The sequence below is a fragment of the Lactuca saligna genome, chromosome 9, assembly GCF_052625555.1.
Source record: "Lactuca saligna cultivar CGN05327 chromosome 9, ASM5262555v1, whole genome shotgun sequence".
Classification (NCBI taxonomy): domain Eukaryota; kingdom Viridiplantae; phylum Streptophyta; class Magnoliopsida; order Asterales; family Asteraceae; genus Lactuca; species Lactuca saligna.
The window spans coordinates 47,231,458-47,251,553 of NC_136425.1; the positions used below are offsets into that span (position 1 = coordinate 47,231,458).

At 33.2% G+C, this 20,096-nt stretch overlaps 1 protein-coding gene across 1 annotated transcript; it reads right to left on the reverse strand.

Annotated features, from left to right (window-relative positions):
- Positions 1-18,061: 18,061 nt before the first annotated feature.
- LOC145018338 (large ribosomal subunit protein eL27x-like) lies at positions 18,062-18,636 on the reverse strand. Its single transcript, XM_078976233.1, has one exon. It carries the CDS (start codon positions 18,580-18,582, stop codon positions 18,175-18,177), a length of 408 nt encoding a protein of 135 aa, XP_078832359.1. The 5' UTR covers positions 18,583-18,636; the 3' UTR covers positions 18,062-18,174.
- Between the last annotated feature and the right edge of the window lie 1,460 nt (positions 18,637-20,096).

Sequence of the window (20,096 nt, forward strand, 5' to 3'; positions counted from 1 at the left end):
TGAACTGATGCTAGCGAGTGTGGGTTGAATCCAATACTCAGAACTTATGAGCACTCATGAGTGTTGAGGCCATGTCCAACATCTCAGACCTCTACAACCAACTCATGACAGTCTTACTTCATATCTACTTCCAACATTTGACTGACTGTGGATAAATTGAATAATATGTAAAACAACATAAATATTTTGGAAGTCAAAACATGCAAAAGAAATAATAGTAAATGATTGACAATTGATAGCAACACTTTACTCATAAATAAACACAACTTTTATTCATCATCAAATGTCAATTACATTTTACAAATTTCAAAATTATCTAACTACTAAAACTAATATCATCCTTCAGCCCTATGCTCCTAGCATGCTGGTGATGCTTAACCCTACCCAATCCCTTTGTGAGGGGATCTGCCAGGTTCTCATCCGATGATACCCTCTTTGCCACGAGAAGTCCTTCTTCTATACGATGTCTGGTGAAATGATATTTTCTGTCGATGTGTCTGGATCTTCCATGATCCCTTGGTTCCTTTGTTAAGGCAACTGCACTTTCACTATCACAGAAAATATCTATAGACTCCGATATAGCTGGTACAACTCCAAGGTCTCCAATGAAGTTCTTTAGCCACATAGCCTCTTTTGCCGCCTCTCTTGCCGCTATATACTCTGATTCGCAAGTTGAATCAGCCACTGTCTCCTGCTTGGAACTTTTCCAAGAGATTGTTCCTCCATTTAAGGTAAAGACCCATCCTGAGTAAGAACGGAAATTATCCCTATCAGTCTGGAAGCTAGCATCATTATACCCTACAACTCTCAAGTCATCACTCCCACCAAGGGTAAGGACCCATTCCTTAGTCCTCCGTAGGTACTTGAGAATGTTCTTTACCGCTGTCCAGTGAGCCTTACCAGGATTCCCCTGATACCTGCTAACCATGCTTAAAGCAAAGGCTACATCAGGACGAGTACATGTCATAACATACATGATCGAGCCTACTGCCGAAGCATAGGGTATCCGACTCATTTCTGCTATCTCATCGTCAGTACTCGGGCTCTGAGTCTTACTCAGTCTAGTGTTACTCTGGTTTATCTCTTGGAATCTTGCATGCTGAATCTCTTCAACACCTTGTCCAAGTAGGTACTTTGACTAAGTCCAATTAGTCTTTTACTCCGGTTTATCAAGATCCTTATCCCTAGACTATAGGCAGCTTCTCCTAGGTCCTTCATAGCAAAACTCTTCCCAAACCAAGACTTAACTTCCTGCAGAGTTGGAATGTCATTTCTTATGAGTAGTATGTCATCCACATATAGTACCAAAAAGCTAACTATACTCCCACTAGCCTTGACATATACACAAGATTCATCTTCACTCCTAGATAATCCAAACTCTTTGACCTTCTCTTCAAAGCAAAGATTCCATCTGCGAGGTGCTTGCTTTAATCCATAGATGGATTTCTCAAGCTTACACACTCTATTAGGGTACTCTGTGCTGACAAAACCCTCTGGCTGATTCTTGTAAACATCCTCAGCCAACTTTCCATTAAGGAAAGCGGTTTTGACATCCATTTGCCATATTTCATAGTCATGAAATGCATCTATGGCTAACAATACCCTAATAGACTTAATCTTGGCTACTGGAGAAAAGGTCTCATCATAATCCACTCCAGGAGTTTGAGAGAAGCCCTTTGCAACCAGTCGTGCCTTATAAGTGTGTACATTACCATCCATGTCGGTCTTCTTCTTGAAGATCCATTTGCACCCTACAGTATTACGACCTGGCATATTGTTAACCAAGTTCCAAACTTGATTGTCATACATGGATTGTATCTCGCTATCCATTGCCTCTTTCCATTTATCAGACTCAAGGCCTGCCATGGATTTCGCATAGCTGTTAGGTTCATCCAGACCTACTAGTGTCACATCACTAATAAGTGTCTCACCTTCTTCCGTAATATGGAAACCATAGTAATGCTCAGGTACATTTCTAACCCTTGTGGAACGCCTCAGAGGTACAACTGGAGGTATAATTGGATCAACAGGAGATTCCTCCTCAAGCTGACTGCTAGGGTTTGAGGTTCCTTCACCACTTGACTCTTGAAGTTCTTCAAGGTCAATTAGCCTGCCACTGTCTCCTTGGCTTATGAACTCTCTCTCTCTCTCTCTCTCTCTCTCTCTCTCTCTCGAAAGACAGCCCTCCTTGCTACAAAAACCACATTCTCACTAGGTTTGTAGAAGAGGTTACCAAAGGATTTTTGTGGGTAGCCGATGAAAATACACTTCTCGCTTCGAGGTTTGAGCTTGTCATGAGTCTCGCGTCTCACGAAAGCCTCGCAACCCCAAACCTTGATGTGGGATAGACTAGGAACTTTTCCAGTCCACATCTTGTGAGGTGTTTTGGCAACCTTCTTTGTAGGGACCAGATTAAGGATATAGGTGGCAGTCTCTAAGGCATACCCCCAAAATGAGATTGGTAGCGCAGCTCAACTCATCATGGAACGAACCATATCCATCAAGTTTCGATTACGCCTCTCAGCTACACCATTCAACTGTGGTGTCCTGGGAGGTGTCAATTGTGAGACAATCCCACATTCCCTTAGATAGTCTAGGAACTCAGTACTAAGATACTCACCACCACGATCGGATCGAAGCATCTTAATGTTCCTATCCAATTGATTCTCGACTTCTTTTTTAAACTCTATAAACCTTTCAAAAGTCTCTGACTTATGCTTGATTAAGTAGACATATCCATATCTACTATAATCATCTGTAAAAGTCACATAATAAAGATTAGCATCCCTTGTGGCATGTTTGAAGGGTCCACACACATCCGTGTGTATAAGATCCAACAAACCTTCACCCCTCTCACAAGAACCAGTGAAGGGTGACTTTGTCATTTTTCCAAGTAAGCATGATTCACAACTATCATCTGACTTTAGGTCAAATGACTCCAAGACTCCATCCTTTTGGAGTTGGCCTATGTGTTTCTTGCTTATATGTCCAAGACGACAATGCCATAATGATGTTTTATCCAAGTTATTATTATTAGTAGAATCAATACACAATACATTATTTCATAAGTTATCTACAACAGACACAACTTCATACACACCATCACAAGGTAATGCTTTAAAATAAAACACATTATTAAAGAAAGCATTTATTCCACCAGTTTCATTATCAAAAGAAAATGTAAAACCTTGTTTATACAAAGCATGAAAGGAAATAACATTTCTTGCCATTTCTGGCGAATAACAACATTTACTCAAATCTAAAGTAAATCCACTACTAAGCAACAAAGTATAAAATCCAATCCTGGTGACATGTGAAACTTTCCTATTCACCATGATCAAGTTTATCTTTCCATGCTCCACGTTCTCACTTCTTCTTAGCCCCTGCAATTAAGAACAAATATGAATACCGCAACCGGTATCAAGGACCCAAGAGTTAGAATAGAGTGAATTATTAGATGAGATAGTGTATATACCTGCATGGTTGGGTTTAACCTTCCCATCCTTCACGTCTTGCTGGTACTTTGGGCAGTTACGCTTCCAGTGCGCCTTTTCGTGGCAGTAGAAGCATTCAACCTCTTTGGGATCAGAAGAAGGTGTAACGAAACCTTTCTTGGTTCCGCTAGAAGAGGAGCCATCAAGGGTATTACCCTTGGTACCCTTCGAAGGGTTCTTTCTCTTCTTCCCTCTATATTTCCCGATTGCCAGGACAGGTTCTGAGTTTGGAGTAGTAGCAGGAGTGGTCACAACCTACTTTCCTTTAAGACCTGATTATGCGGTCTTTAGGAGTCCATGAAGTTTGCTAAGTGTAACTTCCTCCTTATTCATATGGTATGTCATGCGGAATTGATCATAACATGAAGGTAAGGAGTGCAAAATAATATCTATTGCTAACTCCTCAGGGAAGTTCACATTCAACTTCATCAATCTATCCACATACCTTTGCATTTTCTGCATGTGGCTTGTGATGGGTTCACCATCTTTCATCCGGGTTGTGATCATAGAGGAGATGATTTCATATCGCTCTTGACGAGCACTCTGATGGTAACGGTCCATCAAATCCTGGTGCATCTCAAAAGGATAGTAGTCCTCATAGGACTTTTGGAGCTCGGCTGTCATGGTGGCCATCATGATGCATGCCACTTTGGTAGCATCTCTTTCGTGTGCCTCATAGTCATCAAACTCCTCAGGAGTAGCAGTTGGCTCAGGCACATTGAGCTCCTTGTCAATAACATATTCCTTGTTCTCATAATGAGTGACCATCCTGATGTTTCTGATCCAGTCAGTAAAGTTGGATCCATCAAAGATGACTCTCCCGCAAAGGTTCATGAGAGAGAATGAGCCAGTAGGGTTTGAGTTAGGAGTAACATTGTTGAAAGACATCTGAAAAGAAGAAAGTAAGTTTAGTTTAGATATAGGGATAGTCCTTAATAAAACACCCAAATGTAATAGTAAGGCTAGGATCCAATCACAATATATTATAACCTAGAAGAGGGATGTCGTAATCCAAGTTATAACATATTTGAAAGGTAGGTGAATGACGATTCACCAATTTCCACGATGAAAACGAAATATAAATTATTAGGTTTTATTTGGATTTTAGAAATTCCTAGATTCTTTGAGATTCATTGAACTTTTCAATGGCATGTTTCAATCTCGAGTGTGCCCTTCATGTTTTGTGATTGGGATACCGAGGATCACAAAACAAGGTGTGAAGTAACCATGCAAATTACTTGGTACCCTTAATGTTTTTCACTTAATCGTTGTGTCGGTAAACCACACACGCTCCTTCCGACGTCATGAAAAACCTTAAGTAACCCTTTGCCTTCCTTGTTAAGTCCAAGTCAGTGTGCCGGTAAACCACACACGCTCCACCAACGACTTAAACAAGGTGCAAAGTGTAATTTCATGGATTAGCACCTTATTCACATTTTTCCTAAAGTAACTAAGATTGGGAATTTATAAAACATTTAGTTACTTTATAATAATCATTATACTTTTAATGAGAATTTATAAATCCTTGTCTTACCCGTTCGGCTAACGACCCTCCACCAGTCAAGCAAACGGTGGATGAGAGTGGACACCCATTAAGTTGTCATTTTATAGGCAACAACCTTGTACCCACCTTATAGACCGACTTCGTGAATGAGGCGTACTAGCGGTAAGACGACTTTGTTCTTATACATACATATATATATATATATATATATATATATATATATATATATATATATATATAATTATTAAATCATAATACTATAAGTATAAGGGTTGAATTTTAATTTTTTAAAATTCTAAGGGTTGGAACTAAAGTTTTAATAAAGACTTTACTTGTTCCAAAACTTGAGGGCAAGTTTTGTAAAATTTCAAAACTTTTCATTTCTTGTAACTTATGAGTTTATTAGGGTATTTAAAATAAAGACTCTTCATTTTATAACCCATGAGTTCTTTTAATGGTTTTAAAGCAACATGAATTTTGGTTTTCCATAACTTGAGGACAAGTTATGGACTCCATTAAAACATATAAAGATCATGAATTAATCTACCACATATGTTACAAATAATTTCTATGATCATCTAAACATCATAAGATCAAGAACATGAATATGAATACTTTCATGAATAAAAAATTACACTTAAAAACTTGTAATTTTGATAACTTGTTGTAAATGGATTAACATGAACATTATACCAACTAAAACAAGTTTTAAAACTCTAAAACAATTTAGGGTAATATTCCTAGTCCATTTCCAGCATCAATAACTGAAATTCTGAAAACTGCAGCTTCTACTCGTCGAGTGCATGAACTGACTCGGCGAGTAGCTTGCATTTGGTCATGGACTCATTGAGTCCCCCCATGGACTCGGAGAGTTCATACGGGCAGAAAGCAGAAAACTCGATTTTTCAAGCAGTTTGCACAAAAATCAAACAAGCAAGCCTAGTCTCTTATACCACTGATGGGTTTTGAGCATTCTAACACTTCCTAAGTGTACATGCAACCCTAATAACCTTGGATATATGTTTGTCTAATTATCATGCAAAGTTTATTTCCAAGGCTATGATCCTATCTAGAATACATGGGGAACAATCTTAACTTGAATAATAGATAGAATTACATACCTTGTTGTAAGTGTTCCTTGAAACCTTGTGAGCCTAGCACCCCAAGTGTGATGCCTCAAATGCTTCACATAACACCAAATGCTATGGAGTAAACTTGGAGAGAATGTATAACACTAAAAAATCGGCTCTAATCCTCAAGTATCTTGTCTAACCCGATTTTGGGAGAACACATGAGCTTTATATAGTGTTGACACATCTAGGGTTACACCATGTAAACCCTAATGTGTCATGACTCTTCATTTCCATGACCCATGGTTTTGTAATTCCCATGGAGCCTCCATGGACCATCCAATGGGTTTAACCCAACTTGATTATCCATGGAGCCTCTTAGCCCACTATATAAGTTATGGATGATTTACATACTCAACCCATATATTTAATTAGTTATCTTTTGATCACTTAATTAATTCTAAATTAATTCTTGATCAAACTAATTAAATAATATTATTAATATATTAGAACTTATAATATATTAATAAACCATATGTGTTATTTCTCTCATTTAGTTTATCCAATTGCATGGTGCCATGCAACCCAAATGGACTATGCCGGGTCGGGTCAAGTACATACCAGATCTAGTTATGGACTTAGACACCTTATTCAACAAATAACACACAAGGCTGATTAGGGTTTCGAGAGTGAGTTGTGGAGGTGATGGATGCTAGGGTGGAGGCTTGATATGATGCTTAAATAGGGTGCAAACCCTAACTATTAGGGTTTCCTTTTAACGGACGTACTCGTCGAGTAAAGGCTTTCGACTTGTCGAGTAGACCACTTAAATCCTGCGTCCAAACTGGCATCTACTTGACGAGTTAGGGCTGCCAACTCGTCGAGTAGCTCTTACAAAATAATTACTTAAATAAATTAGATGCATACCAAGAACGATACATTATAAGAAGTGAAGTATGATTTTTGGGAACATCATCTTCATGAGGAAAGCGTTTTCCATAAGATTCGGGAAGACCATAGTTGTCAGAACTAGACATCTACAAGGGAGAAATTCAAGTTAGTTGATTTAAGTCCTTAATATAACACCGAAAATGAAATATTAAGGCTAGGACCCAACTCAATATTCTACAATTCGGAAGAGGGATGCCGTAATCCAATTGTAAAATATTTGAAGGTAGGTAAATGACGATTTACCAATTTCCACCATGAAAAACGAAAAAGAGCATTAGGTTTTAAATGAATTGAAATTCCTAAATTCTTTGAGATTCATTGAAAATTTTCAATGGCATGTTTAATCTCGATCATGCCCTTCAAGTTTGTGACTGAGATGTCGATGATCACAAACAAGGTGTGAATAACCATGCAAATTGGCTTGGTACTCTTGAAGTCATTTATCACCTAATCAATGTGTTGGTTAACCACACACGCTCCATTAATCTATGACAAACTACGAGCTACCCATTGCCATCCTTTATTAGTTTCATATTAGTGTGTCGGTTAACCACATATGCTCCACTAACGACAAATAAGGTGCAATGTGAAATTTCATGGGTTAACATCAAATTCACATTTTTCCTAAGTAACTAAGATTGGGAATTTATAAAAAATTTAGTTACTTTGTATTTCATTATACTTTTAATGGAAGTTTGTGTCCTATCCTACTCGTTCGGCTAATGACCCTCCACTAGTCAAGAGTGCGGTGGGTAAGAGTGGATACCCATTCAATCGCCATTTTATAGGCAATTTCCTTAAACACACCTTATAGATCAGCTTCGTGAATGAAGCCCACTAACGATAATACTGACTTTTAACTTATATATATATATATATATAATATTTTAAACTTTTAATGTTATATAGTATAAGGGTGTATTTGACACATTTAAAATACTTGGTGGTTTAATCTATTAATAAATTGTACTCTTAATTTAATTAACTTTAAACCATATCATTATAGATTTATTAATTCTCTTTTAATTAAACACTTTAATCAATTTAATAAAATCCATAAGGTGTAATTAAACTATTCAAAGCATCAAGGTTATAAAAATTTCAAAATTAAAAGCTATTTAATTAGTTTTTAAGTTATGAACCCAATAGTTGCACCTCTTTGAATCCTTTCAATTACTAGATGTTTTAGAACTCAATATTTCAAATTAAAACTTTTTAATTAAACTTCTCAAATTCCAAAACTTGAGGGCAAGTTTTGAAACTCTTCAAAACTTTTGGAATCTATAACTTATGGAGTTAATGTTTAATGAATGAGACTTTCCAAGTTCCATAACTTGATGACAAGTTATGAAACTTTTCAAGACCTTAGCAATTCCATAACTTAAAGAGTTTAAAGTTTTATGAATGAGACTTTTCATATTTCAGAACTTGATGACAAGTTATGAATCTCTTCATGAAACACTTAGATCAAAATATAAACTAATACAATTATCATATAACTTATCATTTACCAATATGACCTAACTTAACTCTTAAGACAATTCTAATCAAACAATACAAATAATCAAATTATCATATAATCAAAATATTTTCTTAAAATTTGATAATTGTCTTTTTAATTTTGGATGATGGAAATCATTACCTTATCACAAACAAGTTTTTAATAGTCAAAACATTTTGTGGTAATGATTCTAATCCAAAACTTGGCCAAAAAAACTGAAAAAATCATCCACTGAACCATCACCATGTCGTAGTAACTTTGACCACGTCGTGGTGATCATGCAGATTCCAAAAAAAATGATTTTTCTTGCTTCGAACAATTAACCAATGCATCAATATAACAAAAAACTACCAATGACTCTGATACCATTGTTAGGTTTTAAGTACTATAACACTCTTATGGTGTACATACAACCCTAATGTTTTGGATCTAAGTTTTCTCTAGTTATACATGCAACAAAAAATATCCAAAGCATGAAACCTATCTAGAATACAAATTTGGTACATGAATCATAAAATTAGTTAGAAGAATACCTCTTATTTGTAGCATGTAGAATTTGGCCTTTCAAGAGCTTAACACCTCAAATGTGATGCCTCAAACATGTCACAAACACCATGGACAATTAGATGAATATGGGAGAGAGGTTATGAACCTAAAATCGGCTAGGCTCTTAATGGAATTCACAAAAAACACGATTTTAGGGTTTAGGGAATACATATATAGTGTAGAATTTCAAGAGTTATATGCAAACCCTAATTCTTACACTTAGGCTTATGATCCATAACTCTTCATGGACTTTCACATAAACTTAGTCTATCATGGATCAATAGCTCAAACTGTATGTATCACTAATTTACATAATTAGTCACTATTAATTTAATTAGTCTCTTTTGATCACTAAATTAATTATTGATCAGTACTAATTAAATAATATGATTCCTCAATTAATATATTATATTTGTAATATATTAATAATCACAAATAACCTCTTTCTCAATTATCCATCCTATCAGATTGTTCTAGTGAAGGCAACCCAAAATGGACCATGCTACTCTCGGATCAAGTACATACCAATTATAGTTATGAGCTTAGACACCTAATCCAACAATACCTCCCAGGTAAAACATTTAAAATAGTGAAATAGGGGCCTAAACTCACCCTAGTCGTGCAAAACCTTTGATTTAGGGTTGAATAGGGATCGAGACTCAGATGATCGCTCTAAATGGCAACTATTTCGATGAGAGGTGTGAGAGAAGATTGAAGGTGTGTAGAAATGGAAAGACATTGCCTTCTATTTATAGTCGAGTTTTGGAGGAGTGTGCTGGTAAAATATATGTGCGCGTCGCGTGTGATCATCGTGGCTCCACATGAAGTTCCCACGTGTCACTCGGCCACTCAGCCACGTCTCTCACAATCGACTAGAATCCGGTATCAGGTGCGTGACATGGGAAGACGTGCACTTGGGGTGCATAAAAAGATTTTACAAAAATTGTAACTTCTTCGTGCGAGCTCCGATCTAAGCCCTCTCTATATCTATGTGATGATCTCAATGGGTACTACAACTCTTCTTTAGATTGTTTTTGCTAGTTTTGACTTTCATTTTCGTGCCCCAACGGGGTAAACATAAATGATTTTACGAAAATAATATTTCTCTCATACGGATCCCGTTTTTGGCAAAAAATTTCCTAAAGCTTATATCTTGAGGAGTACTCCGAAACTCCTTTTTACACTTTTACTCAAAACTAAACAAATCTCTAAAAACCGTTTTGATAATTAATTTTAATGACATGATTGATTCCTATTTGTATAAAACCCATAACTCTTTCTTTTGGAATCGGATTCTTACGAATCTTATATCATTGATTTCACGTTAACAAGTACTATCCAAGTTCTTAATTACACCATTCCTAACTTATATCAATCATGAAATGGATGTCATTGTATATAGATGAAGAAAGTACAACTCATGAAGTACGTTAGCATAATATTCCTTTGAGTCTAATTAGAGAGATGAAATATCAATTTAGTCAACCATTGTAACTAACTTTATATCTAGTTTGAAGATACCGGTGATATAATATTTTTACAAACTTTGACCTCTTTTAGGAGTGACATTGGACTCTACAGAGACAACAATGAAGATGTGAGAGTGATGTTTTCAACCTAGTTCTAACTTGATATGGACATGTGCACCAACCACAATCCCCATATCTACTAGGTTTATATTTCATATATATGTAAATTAATAACAAATATATATCACACATATACACACATTATACACACCATTCCTAACTTGCTTAATTAAATCAGGACATTACATTTTTAGATCTTGAAATGAAAATGAAAACAAAAAGGACTAATTCCGATAATGGAAACCAACACCAGACGAGACAACCACTAAAAATGGAAACATCCTAGCCAAATCTTGAAACATAAACAAAAATGAGTGTGGATTTGGAGCTCGTTATCTGTATTTTTTTTTAACCAAATTCCAAAAACCCAAATCCTAAAAGTAATAAAGATGTATGGCATTGTGGAGGACATAGAATAATTGAACAACAAAAAAGATGGGTGTAGGGTTTGCTATATTAAAGAACAAAGAAAAAGATAGTATATGATTTACATTTAGTTAGGGACGCTTATTTTACTTTTCTTTTTTAAAATTGATAATAAATAACAAACTATTATATAATAAACACATAAAGGAAAAATACCATTTTTACATCACACGTAGACTATTAAGGCAACAAAGACATAATAAGGATTCAGTTAAAAAAAAGTATTAATACAAGTTACCCCAAACCACATGGATCAGACGTAATTTACTCCATTTTTTGGTAAACAATATATTTTTATGTATTTTAGTGCGTGGCCATATAGATTTGCATACAAAAAACGATATATTTAATTATTTGTTCATTGCATATTAATTTTAACAAACTACTACTTAGGTAAAAGTTACATATGCCACGTTTATAAATAATGATAAGCCTCTAACATGTTACAATGCCTTCGACGTCCTCAAAACAACCTATGTTTCCACATGATCACACTAGTTTTTTTTATTATTTTTATTTTATTATTTTTTATTTTTTCAACATCGCCTTTAATTTTTTATGTCACCAATGGTACTTTAGGATTTGTTATTCATTTCATCCTCTCTTAAGAGGATAAACCTATCTGTAACACCTGACTTTTAATATAAAGTATATCCGAAAATTTTCATTCTCAAATCACAAATCATATTAATTATGGTGTACATTCGTAATAAAAAATTGATACAAGAAGTTATTAAAGGATCTTACGATATTCTCGTATAAGGATCCAAGTCGAACGCTATTAACTTCACACATTTCTGCCGAGTCTAGTTGAACCTGAAAGACACATAATAAGAAGATGTAAGCTATAAGAGCTTAACGGTTAACATGTGCAACAAGATGTAAGCTACCAATAACTCTTTGTAGTAGACTTACAATCAAAATGCTACTATTGTACTTGGATAACCTTCCTACTAGTGGTATTACATCCATTTAAGCTACAATTACAACATATTTACTTGCAAGTATAACATTAAGGTCACCAAACGTGAAAATCCAAAATTTCTATCCATCAACAATGTTAGTTTTCATTTCTTGAATATTAATTGTTGGTTAGTGATTTTAGTCTTTATGATTATACATTTAATAAATTAAAATAGAAGGGTGTTAATTTAATGCCTAAAAATTTAATGTAGATGACTTTAAGATAATTATAGTCACAAAAAGGTTTAATAAGAATCCAGAGGCTCAGGTGTCCTTAAAAAAGCTTAAATTGTTAACTTGTTAGGGTTTGGAATTTGCTAATGACATTTGAGGGACTTAATTGAAAAAAAAAACTCAAAGAGGAATCAACGTGTTTATGGTAGTAAAAGTCTTGCGTTCATTATTTCCTTGCGTTTCCTACACACCAGTTTTGTCACAATCATAGTAAGAACCAAACAAGAATAATTGATTCCTAGTTTTCCTCTTGTGTGCGACATCGATCATCATGGAAAGAGAAAGAAAAAGAAAGAGAAGAAGAGACGAGCTTGGGGGAGAGGGTTGTCGATCCTTGAGGGCATATCATCACTACACGAAGAAAGTACAAGTCTTAAAGCCAGTGGTACAAGTTAATAAACATATTAATTTGCTCACTTTGAATTTAATTTAAAACAATTATCTAAAAACTAATGTATTCTTACATACTTATATAACATAAAAAAAATCATACATAATATTTTAACATAAAATCATGTAAAAAAATCACAACGTAATACAGTTAATTCACAACTTAATACAATAAATTACAGTTTAATATACAAAATTCACAACTTAATATAATAAATTCAAATTTTAATACACATAAATGTTATATATTCTTAACTTAAGACTTACATTTTTAACTTTATATAAAACATTCACAGTTTAATACACAAGTGACAATTTAACACAATAAATTTACAGTTTAATACACAAATTTTTTATATTCATAGTCATATTCTCAACTTTATATATATATATATATATATATATATATATATATATATATATATATATATATATATATATATATAGACACACACACATGTTCATATCTCGAAGTATTTATTTGTATTAAAATGTAAATTTATGATATTAAGCTTAAATAGCACATTCATAGTTTAATTAACATATCAATTCACTCATTTTGAATTTAATGTAAATGATTATTTACAAACTAATACATTCTTACATACTTATATATATATATATATATATATATATATATATATATATATATATATATATATATATATATATATATATATATATTCTGATATTCATAAGAAAATTAATAGAAAAATTCATACATAAATCATTAATGTTTTAACACAAAATTACATTTAATACAGTCAATTTACAACTTAATCAGTTTAATACACAAAATTCACAACTTAACATAACAAATTCATAATTTAATACACAAAAATGTTGTATTTTTTAACTTAAAACTTATATTTATAATTTCGGATATAACATTCATAATTTAATACAGTCAATTCACAGTTTAATACACAAAAGTGACAGTTTAATACAATAAATTCATAGTTTAATATATAAAAATTATATATTCACATCCATATTCTCAACTTAAAACATATATTTATACCTTCATATCTTGAGACATTTATGTGTATTAAAATGTGAATTTATTATATTAAATTGTTAAGTTAATATACAAAATTCATAGTTTAATAACTACATTTGCATCTCATTTACATGTATAAAAATCAAATCTAGATAAAAAAAAAAACTCATTGTTTAATTAAACATTTCAGATACTAATTCAAAGCTTAATTAAATATTGAAAACACTAAATTTTACAACTTAATGCCTCAAGAAATCAAAATTTATAGTATAATACACACTTCAAACACTAATCGATGGCTTAATACAAAAATGTAAACACTTATTCATAACTTAAAAACTTACAGATCCCGTTGAAACATTTGATCAAACACATGTGCATATTGTTTTCAAATCTGATATGTTTTACAGATATGACTTCAGATCTAAAATGTTGATGGCACTTGATTATTTTCCACAATCTGAGGTGACGAGGTAGTGATGGTGGAAGAGATCTGATACGGTGGTGGAACCACTAATGGCCACCATGAAATGCTTCACGCATACACGATCTTTGCTTGAAATTACACCAAACACATCAGATTTGATCAGATATAACAAAATCTAAGAATTCGATACATTTTTTGCTTCAGGTCTAAAAGGTTGATGACTTTTCCGACATCTTTGGCTTCAGATCTAAAAGGTTAATGGAAGCGACATGACGTTTTCTGGTGCTTTGGAGATGTCATTGGTCGAAAGGTGGTCAGAAATGAAGCACAACTCATAGATATGAAGTTATAGAAGGCTGACGTTGACGATCAGGGAAGATCTGAATGTGGATGTTCTAGATCTGAAGTTAGCGACTCCATATCTAAAATTAGCGGTTGTGGCTACGAGATCAACGTCAATGGCAAGAGGTTGTGGTGAGGGCGATGAAAGCCGATTTGAAGACATATGTTCTAGATTTGATCGAATTTAGATAGATCTGGACTAGGAACACCACCGGAAATGAAAAAAAAAACCCACTAGAATCTTTCGAATATGTTGAAAGTTGCTAGAGAAGGACGTATCGACGGTGATAATGAGTTTATTTGGCGGCAGAAGACAACAACATGACAGAGATGGTAGGTGGCGGTGGTGGATAGTCGTCGAAGTTTGGTGGCGGCGGTGTTGTACAGTTGCCAGAGTTAGGTGGTGGTGGATGTTGTAGAAGAAGCAAGTGTTTGAAAGTTGAGAGAATTTAAAAACTTATGAGAGAGTATTTGGTGAGAATGTTTAAATGTGGTGTTAAATGATAAGAAAAAATATATATTAACCAAAATACTTTTAATGAAATGGTTCTTAATTTTTTGGGGTTTTCATATGAGAGAGAGAGGGGGGTAACCCACCAGATCTATTAATGTAAAAAAAAAAAAAAAAAAAAAAAAAAAAAAAAAAACCATGATTACCTTGGAATCCTCTCATAGTAGCCTTGGTGTTGGTCACTAACACTAAGCGAAGTCATTATGAAGTTTGGGAAAACTTTAAACATGAAACTTGTAGGTAGGGATGAGAAGTTGTCCCGAAAACTTGCACCGAATTAGACCCGAATAAACAATTTGATTCGGTTTTCGGGTATCTATATGAGGCTTATTCGGTTTTCGGGTTATTTGGTTCGGGTTACCCGAATAAGGGCTTATTCGTGCCAAAAGGACCGAACCGAATTTGAAAAGTCACTATTTTTGTCTTTTGTTTCAACATGTTTGCAAATTTTTAGCCAACTTTGAAGTGTCATAACATCTTCGTTATTTGTCCGATTAACCTAATTTTTTTCCAGCTTGTAGTTCACAATTTAAACTATAGCTCACATTGTTTAAATGCGTTATTTGGTTGTATATTCAGTGAGTTACAGACCCCTAAACATGGGGTATTAAAGCTAAGTTTTTTTGTTTCAAAGTGTTCGCAAAATTTTAACCAACTTTGAAGTGTCATAGCGTCTTCGTTATTTGTCCGATTAGCCCGATTTTTTTCCTACTTGTAGTTCACAATTTAAACTATAGTTTACACTATTTAAATGCGTTATTTGGTTGCATATTTAGTGAGATACAAACCTCTAAACATGGGGTATTAAAGCTGAGTTTTCTGTTTTAGCATGTTCGAAATTTTTTAGCCAACTTTGAAGTGTCATAACTTCGTTATTTGTCCAATTAGTCCGATTTTTTTTCCTTGCTTGTAGTTCACAGTTTAAAATATAGTTTACACTATTTAAACGCATTATGTAGTTGTATATTCAATGAGATACAATATCCTAAATAAGGGGTATTAAAACTGATTTTTTTACAAAATAATAATAATAATAGTGATAATAATAATAATAATAATAATAACAATAATAATAATAATAATAATAATAATAATAATAATAATATTTACTATATTATAATAGATCCTACATAAGTTCGAGATGTTTTGACCCCTGCAAAAGAAGATTTCAACACTTGTAGAACTATGGTTGGATTTCTCGCTAAATTCAAGATGAAAACCGACATAATATTGATGTCAACAAAACCGATGACACATTGCTTTTTTGAAGAAATATGTGATGTGTACAAAGATAAAGTCTAACTCTTTTTGCACATTTGGAACAATTATATATACTTTGTAATATTTTTAGTTAACAAATTTGTTTATTTAAAAGATTTGTTATGAAATCATAAGCTACAAAAATCATACAAAATACAATATTTATAATCACATTGTAAATGTTATTTGAGTTAACGATAATAATGCAGTTTTAAAGATGTATAGAAGACTTGCCATTTTTTGCTCCGATGCACATTTTTAAAGATGTTATATGATGTTTAGGATGCATAGACATTTAAAAAAAGGAATTAAATATCATTCATTCATTTCTTGCTGGTTTGGGCATGAAATGACCATTAGGTTTAAGGGGGTGTTTGGATAGGGAAAAAATAGGATGTTGTTTATTACTTATTGCTTAATCCCACCGCAATAAGCAAATTTAAGTGTTTGGATATGAATCTTTAAAAATCAGCTTATTAGGATAGAAATAAACAAAATAAAATGATTTTAATAAACAAGAGGAGAATGCTGATTGCTTATTGATCAAAACAAGAGGAGAATGCTGATTGCTTATTGATCATTTTACTCATATAAACTGCTTATTGATCATTCTCACCACAATAAACTAATCCAAACACATTTTAAAAAGATTTATTCAATAAGCTAAAAACTATTTATCCAAACACCCCCTAAATCATGAACCTTTCGTATGAAATTACATACAATCTTTGAAGACATCGACTCCTCACAAAGCTATGAGGTGGGGATTAGGACTAGATGACCGGGTTTGTACATACAGTTTAACGAGTTTTACATATCACACTACTTCCATTTTACGATGGTGTTTTAAAGATGATATCTTGTGCCAATACACGTTTGAAGATTTTATTTGTTTAAATATTCTATACGACTTCCATGTTTAATGTACAAATTTGACTAGAGAATTGGATTTATTTACTCATTGTTGTAAATAGTTTTGACTTTTGACAGACTTGTTCGAGATGTATTAATCTAGATTCTGAGGCAACACTCATAGAACTATTATTTGATAATGTGAAATCAAGTAAGACGTAATATACCAAGATGCAAGATGCCACAACAAAGTAAGACGTAATTAGTTTAATTGATTTAATCTAACAAAATTATCAACTTTTAGTTTATAACCGAATATAGATTACACTTGATGACTGGACTCGATATTTTGATAAAATGGACTAAAATGAATCTTCATAGAAGTTATGTCGATATAATTTCATCAAATAGCAATCTAGTTTCATTCCTACTGTAAGTGTTGTTACCAAATTTGAAAAACACTACAATACACTTATGTTTTTAAATGATAATATAGGATTAAAAGCTGTAAGATTCCAAACGAATATGAAGAGATTTTCAATCGAGCTTCTGTTATCAATCAAACCCACTAATGATCAAATGAATGTTTAACAATACGGATTCTCATAAAACATAAAAGACAAGATTCCAACTCTTATGTATTCATTTACGATGTTTCACAAACTTACATCAGTTTGTAACTAAAAGCAAATATTCAGCTCAAGCTAAATGCACAATGTAGCTTTTAGAGTCTCATGAAAAAAGATAGTGATAGTGAGAACTAATTCATGAGCAGACTTTTCCATGAAGAATATGCATTTTGTTTATATGGTGAACTTTCGATTATCATGTTAATTTATCACATAACCTAGCTGAATCAAGCAATTCAGCACTAAAAACAACACATTTCAGGTTAATAAGCAACTAAACTCCCAAATCCAACATCGATTTGATCCAGCATATTACCATCATAAGCACAAAATTCGATTATAATTAAGAACTACAAGAGAAGATGCAAAACATATCGAAATCGAAGGTTCACTAGTATCAATAAAAGTCGAGCATTAAAATCCATCAGCGGAAAATTGAGAAGAACAAACACAAAAAAGGAAATGTAAAACAACTTATCTTTTGCTCAGAATCGGAGCTTTGAAAAGAACCAACGATTCTTCCCGGTCTTGAACCTCTCCTCCAATCGTGCTTTGGTCTCCTTACAGGCAGTCACCTTCTTGTCATGCGACTGAAGCGCGTCGACGGTGACGACATCCTTGAGATCGACGTCGAGCGTGTACCTAGTCGGCATGATGTGGTTGTAGTTCACTAGCTTGATGAATGCCTTCACCCGCGACTTCTTCGCCGTCTTCTTTGCCGAGTCCTTTCGGATCACCTTCTTCGGGTATTTGGCGATTCCGGCAACGAGGCAGTGGCCATAAGGACGATCACGGGTTCCGTCATCAAATTGCCTCACGATTACAGCTTTCCTTCCGGCGAAACGGCCGTTGAGAACCACCACAGCCTTGTTTGGCTTCAAAAACTTCACCATTTTCGCCGCCGCTGATCTCACAAACTAGTAGATCCTTTCTAGGGTTTTAGGGGTTGCACCTTTGGCTCTATTTTATAACATTTGTTTTTACAGAAGGAACCCCAGTACTTCCTAGAATTGCATAAATGCCATAAGTTTAGAGAAATTTGAATAATTTAAACCTTATGCCCTGATTTTCCAACGCATTGCATAATGAGTCCTTATTATCCAATTTACATACATACAGGAGTTAAAACCATTATCTTATACCAAATTGTTAATATAAGAATTAAATTTAAACAGGTATGTTATAATATATATACATATAGGAGTTAAAACCATTATCTTATACCAAAATTGTTAATATAAGAATTAGCTTTAAACAAATATATTATAATATATGTTCAAATCATTTTACTGGAGAATTAATTCCTTTTTGAAATTGTGATTTGATTAGAATTTTTACTGCTTTGATGTGGACAATTCTAATTTTATATCTTATTTCTGTGGGAATATCTTTTAAGTTAGATAAACAGTAACCTAAAAGATATTCCCACAAAAATAAGATCTAAAATTAAAATGATCCACATCGGAGCAGTAAAAATTCTAATCAAATCTCAGTTTCAAGAATAAATTAATTCTCCAATAAAAATGGTCTTGATTGATGATAGAATCAATCATCGACAAGATTGTATTCTTGGTGTAGCCAAAGGAAATCTAGCTTACCAAAAATTCATGTTTTCAGTTTATTCTAAATTTGTCTTAGATCCAAAATCAACAAATTTAAATAAAGTTTTATCTTTTATTCATCACTTTGAAAGAAATGATCTCATGAATCCAGGAGATAAACCCTTCATAATAACCTACCTCATAGGATATGCATTGACAAATAGTCATCATAGCATAGATTATAAAAAAGAAGAATACATAGAACTTGAAGATGTATTCTCAGAAATAGAACATGTCAGAGATAAACAATTTTGTGACATAAATCCTCAAGATAGCTCTTGGGCTTTAAACATAGCCAAAAACAAAAAAGCTTTAGGAGAAAAACTATCACCTACAATCTCAATAGATTCTTTTCATATAGGTGAAATGTACAAACCTCAGGAACCTACTCTAAGAGATATACTCAAAAGCATAAGAAGTATGTATTATGGAGTTGATAATTTAAATCAAACAATTAGCCAACTAATAGAAGTAATAAATGAATAAGATAGACCTTCCTCATATTTACAAAAATAGTAAATCATTGAGACTTAAAAATCTTGATGATCATACTCAGAAAAAAGAATATGATTTTTCTTCTTCAGGAAAAGTAGGCGTTCAAACCCTAGCTAACATTTGCAACAATATAAATCAGATTGTCGCAAGATGCTGGTTAAACACACTTAAAATAATTACTATTTTGGAATTCAAAAAGATATTTCTAAAGATATATCAAAAAATAATAAACCTTTCAAAAATGTTCTTGAAACAAAGAACTTCAAAAATGTTCTTGAAACAAAGAAAATTTTGAAATAATTAATAAAAGT

Coding starts and splice junctions, on each gene's coding strand:
- LOC145018338 (XM_078976233.1), bottom strand. CDS start 18,582: ATGGTGAAGTTTTTGAAGCCAAACAAGGCTGTGGTGGTTCTCAACGGC.